The 4,918-nt window shown below is 33.9% G+C and overlaps 1 protein-coding gene across 1 annotated transcript; it reads left to right on the plus strand.

The window, feature by feature from the left end:
- Positions 1-3,181: 3,181 nt before the first annotated feature.
- Positions 3,182-4,547, plus strand: LOC117241417 (luciferin 4-monooxygenase-like). Its single transcript, XM_033507351.1, has 2 exons — positions 3,182-3,454; positions 4,220-4,547. The coding sequence occupies exons 1-2, from the start codon at positions 3,190-3,192 to the stop codon at positions 4,375-4,377; spliced, it is 423 nt and encodes a 140-aa protein (XP_033363242.1). The 5' UTR covers positions 3,182-3,189; the 3' UTR covers positions 4,378-4,547.
- Positions 4,548-4,918: the final 371 nt, after the last annotated feature.

The following is a 4,918-nucleotide window of genomic DNA, read 5'->3' on the forward strand; positions in this document are numbered from 1 at the left end:
AAATAAATTCGAACAGATGCACAGAATTTATTCTTGCTCAATAGTCGAGTCATTGTGAAATCTCTACTTTCTTTATTTATGGAACTCCTATTTTCGAAAATATCGTTTTGTTTTTTTTTGATAATAGCAAATAGTATTACACTTAGATTTCTAAGGAACTAAATCTAATTGACTAAAAGGACTAAAATATAATTGAAATTAACTTGTTTATATTACTTCCTAATTTTATAGATACATTCTAGTAGGATAAAAACTGTTGTAATTATCGATTCGAATATAGTTAATGCTAAAGAAAACAAAGAATTACTTTCAACAGATAAATCAACTTTTAAAAAGCACCATGAAGAACCGGTTGATAAGTGCAACATTTGTCAGCAGTGTTCTCTTTGCGATCCTTCTCGCCCACCTGCCGGTTACTTTATCGAGTTTCGAATCGATCGAGGACCTTCTGCCGATAATAGGCGCAGGGATCAAAATATTGTTAGAAAACGTTGATCGCCAGTTGAAATGTCCCGTGTTTCACATTGCTGTAGACAATAAATGCGTTCTGATGGGTTAACGTTCAGAGCATTCAAATTTATATCATGAACACGTACATTTACGTTTCTGTTTCTTCCGTTTTCGCTCTTCGACATTCGCTTTGAATCTTGATCGACATCGATGCCGAAAGATTCAATGACCGTCGATTACTAGCTCACTGAATCTGTGTATTCAGGATTTTGTTTACTGTCAACTTGAATTATAAAGAATGTATTGTAATAAATAAGGCAATGAAAACGTTGAATTGATTATAATTTTGCTGCAAAATCCACTTAAATTTAGATGCGAGTGTTTAGAAGAAGAGAAATGTTTACAACTACGCACTTACCTACTAAAATTCAGTCTCCTTGTTGATTTAGAGATGATTTGACTTCAAAACGAAAGAAAGACACGTGTCTCGTTACTAGCGAAGAGTCGTAGAACATAGAATATATTAAAAGGAACAAATACTTTATAATACTAATTATGCTATTAATACCAATAACTAGAGCTCATCCATAATTCTAACGAATTATTGTTGAAAATTCTCGAGGTACATTATGTTAGGGAATATGTACGAGACACATACACGATACATCAAAAACGATTGTAATACTTGAAAATGAGAATTTAGTTCTTTTTACTATTCGGGCACCAGCAAGCTTGGTTAAGGTCGTCTTGTCCATTTCGACGACCAACCGATACCTGTGAAACTTTTTCTAATTATTTTTTTGGGGTTAACCAAACTATCGTGCATGCTCACAGTTGAATGAAGAAAAATCAGAATGCGAAGCAGTCTTGGCAGTTGAAGGACCAAAGGTCGGTTTTCCAGCGCCTGCATATCAGAAGCGCGTTGATGATTTTAGTCGTGGATCGTGCTGATCTTTCTAGCGTTGGTCACGTTTTCGTGCGTATTTTCTGTTTCTTCTAGAGTTTAGTTGGAATCCGTAGATTAAATCCAGTTAGCGCCAGTTGTTGAGTGCGAATGGGAGGCGGGAATGATGCGAGAAATGACATGCACGATCCTTGTACGATAACGATGTATGTTTATTATTACAAGCTTATCTCTAAAGTCTGGGTGAACTATCCTCCACTCAGCAAAGTTATTACTAATATCAACAAAGATTATTTGTGTGGTTAACAATGTCCCTTTACTATTCTAAAGTGGAAATAACAAATACACAGCACCCTTCGAATTTGACCTACGAAACGCATTTTTTCATCCTTGACTAAATTCGCGATTATGTTATTTCGATCCTACCGACGATATTCGATATATTTCGAGGAGTCTCACTCAAGATATCGCACGCTAAAAAATAAAAATTGATTTTACATCGAAAGGGCTACTTTTAGAACTATGTCGATATTTATTTCTCCCGGTCGGCACTATAAGCCCTTTGAGTATCGGACACCTTTTTACACAACCTGTATACGTCAGTTAGCTATCACACTTGAAACGATTACGGAGAAAACATAATGTTCGGAATCGCAAGCTTTGAAATAAAAAAATAAAATATGATCGCGGCAATAATACGCTAAATTGTACGTACACAGTAGAACCTCGATTAGGAGAGAAAGAGGGAATTTTTACAAAGATTAAACTGCATCCGTTTATTCGCATCTTGTCCGCGTTTGCCCAGCCACAATTTTCATTTGTCTACCCTTCAACAGATATTATCGCCAAATGTTCAATAATGTGATAATTTCGGTATAGCGTATCACACTAAATATTTAGTTACAAGAAGGCCGAACAACGTCACGTTGATCAAACTAAAGGAATATAAACGGAATAATACAGAAAAACTTGGAAATTTTTGCGAGCAATCGTTGCAGCATTTGATTCAGTGAACACACGATAAAAAATAATAATATTCGTTCCTTTACAACAAACGTAAAAACAGGGGCATGTCACATAAAATGCATAACACATACTGCTCGATATATGTGCTACCTTATTACTATTATCCCATAAATACGCCATCTAATCGTATTTTCAATACAATTTTTATATTTCTATAAATGTTATTGTGGTTGAATGTATTTTAACCGCCTAGGGATTTTTAATTACACACAATTTTCGGCTAACATCGTCGTGTATCGTCCACATTTCTGCTGTATTACAACAATAAACTATAAACCGTCCAAGCGTATAACCTTCTTTACAGCGCCATCATTTTAAATCGGAACAATCAAACAGTTTACACTGAAACACTGCGAATGTTACAGCGGTTCATCGTTACAGAATGGCTGAGCTGTGAAAAACAAGAACGATTGCCGCAGAATATAAACGAGACAAAATATAAATTGATATAAGATGCAGTGAAGCAAATCAGTCGCAGGTCATTCGTTTTATCATTTCCTGACGTCCATATTAGAGATTTTATTAAAAGTTAAAAAGCTGAGGTAGACTCGTGATTGTACTGATTTTGAATTAGACATTACAGTCCTTCTAATTTTCGTCAGAAAATAAGCTTTTCTTACGGATGGAATACTTGACACTACCGTTGCAACGAACAATTAACGACCTGGTACGTTTCGTTCTAGATAAGCGACCCGCATATTGCGATTACAGATGGCTGTATTAGCATGTACATTGTCAGAGTAATCAACAGTCTCAATTTAAACAAGATAGATTTTTTTATATAAAAAGAGCAAGAAACGACAATACAAATGATTCATTTTGATTACTATGTTTTATATTGTAATACTTGCATGTTACTATATCAGGTAGATATTCAAACTGGTAAACACTACACATGCAAGGATATTCTCGAAAAAAGCACAATATTATCTGTTGCTTTGAGAAATTATGGAATCAAGGTGGAAGACAGAATCTCCGTTGCAGCTGAAAACCATCCACATTACGTGGTATCGATATGTAGCACGTTATTTATCGGAGCTACATTTGCACCGTTGAATCCAGCATATACAGAAAGTAAGATATTCTCCAAGCAGCTTTTACGAATTATTTTATAATAACAAAGAAATTAATTTAATTAAAAGTACGTGCGTGTTTAATATTATAGAAATTTAACGAAGGCAGAACGTAAAAAGTGGAAAGAAAAATTTGCTCTTCTTTTTTGGAAACTTGCATGTTTCTGATAACTCCACTGATTATGCCATATATAAGTTAATGAAATCGAGCCTCGACTTTATTATTTGCCTCGAGTTTATTATAGAATTTTACAACTACTAGAAACAGAGATCATAAATTAGATACTTTAATTAAAGACTAAATTTATTTACATTACATTTGCAGAATTAACAATAAAAGTCTAGAAACAGTACTTACTCTAACACCAAGTTTTATAATGTAGTGTAAACAATAATTGTTAATATTAAATTGTTAAATATTGTGTATATAGATGCGGAAATTAATAATCACTTATATTCTCAATATGCGTTACTCCGTCACCTTTTAGAGATACAAACAATACTAATTTTTAATCGTATACGATTAAATTGTATTTAACTACTCCGAATATCTTCTCAGAGTAAACATTCTACGAAAAATATGTTATTTCAAAGAAAGTTGTTTCAGCCTCTCCTTGCGGAGACGGATATCGGAAAAAGCTTTTGTAAGGCTCTTCGAATATTTCTAGATCTTTTGTAAAACTGTCACCTTGTTACGCGGAGTGGTTAAGTTACGCGATGCAGCATATGCGTTATTTAATCATATCTAATGCAATTTTTTACGTAGGAGAATTTACGCACATGCTGGAAATTTATCAGCCACGGGTGTTGTTTGCATCGCGACGCACTGAAAACATTTTGGCGAAAATTGCATCTACTGTAAGCTGGAATATGAAATTAATCGAATTGGATGATAAACCTCTTGATGGAAATATAATAACCTGAGACAAGGTTTTGGAAAAATATCAAAGTATCACGGATCTCTATGCGTCTTCACCGGTGCAGATAGATCATAACAGGAAAAGAATGGCAGCTATTTTATGTTCTAGCGGTACAACAGGCCTTCCAAAAGGAGTAATGTTGTCTCATCGAAATTTGTTACTTTTCATTCAAAGTCTAAGGTAAATATATTAAATTAATATACACAATGTATCCGGTTGATCTAAGACCACACATATATTTCGAGATTTATTTTTCATTTATGTTAAATTTAAATATATATTATTCGTTTTATATGATTAACAAACCATTCTTTATTCAAATCAACTATATAATATTTTCTCTATTGTTGTGCCTCTTAACTCTTATCATTCTAGTTGAAATTATAAATATTCGATTCAATTGCATTTTGTTCTTAATCGAAGTGCCCCAGAATCAATGGATATTCGACGTGGACACCGAATACTAGTTTTCTTGCCATTATTCCACGGTTATGCGTGCGGAATGATGAATACGGCAATAAGTTGCGGTGCAGCTGTGTACATAA

This window comes from Bombus vosnesenskii, unplaced genomic scaffold, assembly GCF_011952255.1.
Source record: "Bombus vosnesenskii isolate JDL3184/JDL3185 unplaced genomic scaffold, Bvos_JDL3184-5_v1.1 scf7180000015828, whole genome shotgun sequence".
Taxonomy (NCBI): domain Eukaryota; kingdom Metazoa; phylum Arthropoda; class Insecta; order Hymenoptera; family Apidae; genus Bombus; species Bombus vosnesenskii.

Excerpts from the sequence above, each read along its gene's own strand:
- LOC117241417 (XM_033507351.1), top strand. The coding sequence starts at position 3,190 with ATGATTCATTTTGATTACTATGTTTTATATTGTAATACTTGCATGTTA. Across the intron at positions 3,455-4,219 it reads GAATCCAGCATATACAGAAA|GAGAATTTACGCACATGCTG; the intron begins GTAAGATATTCT and ends TTTTTTACGTAG.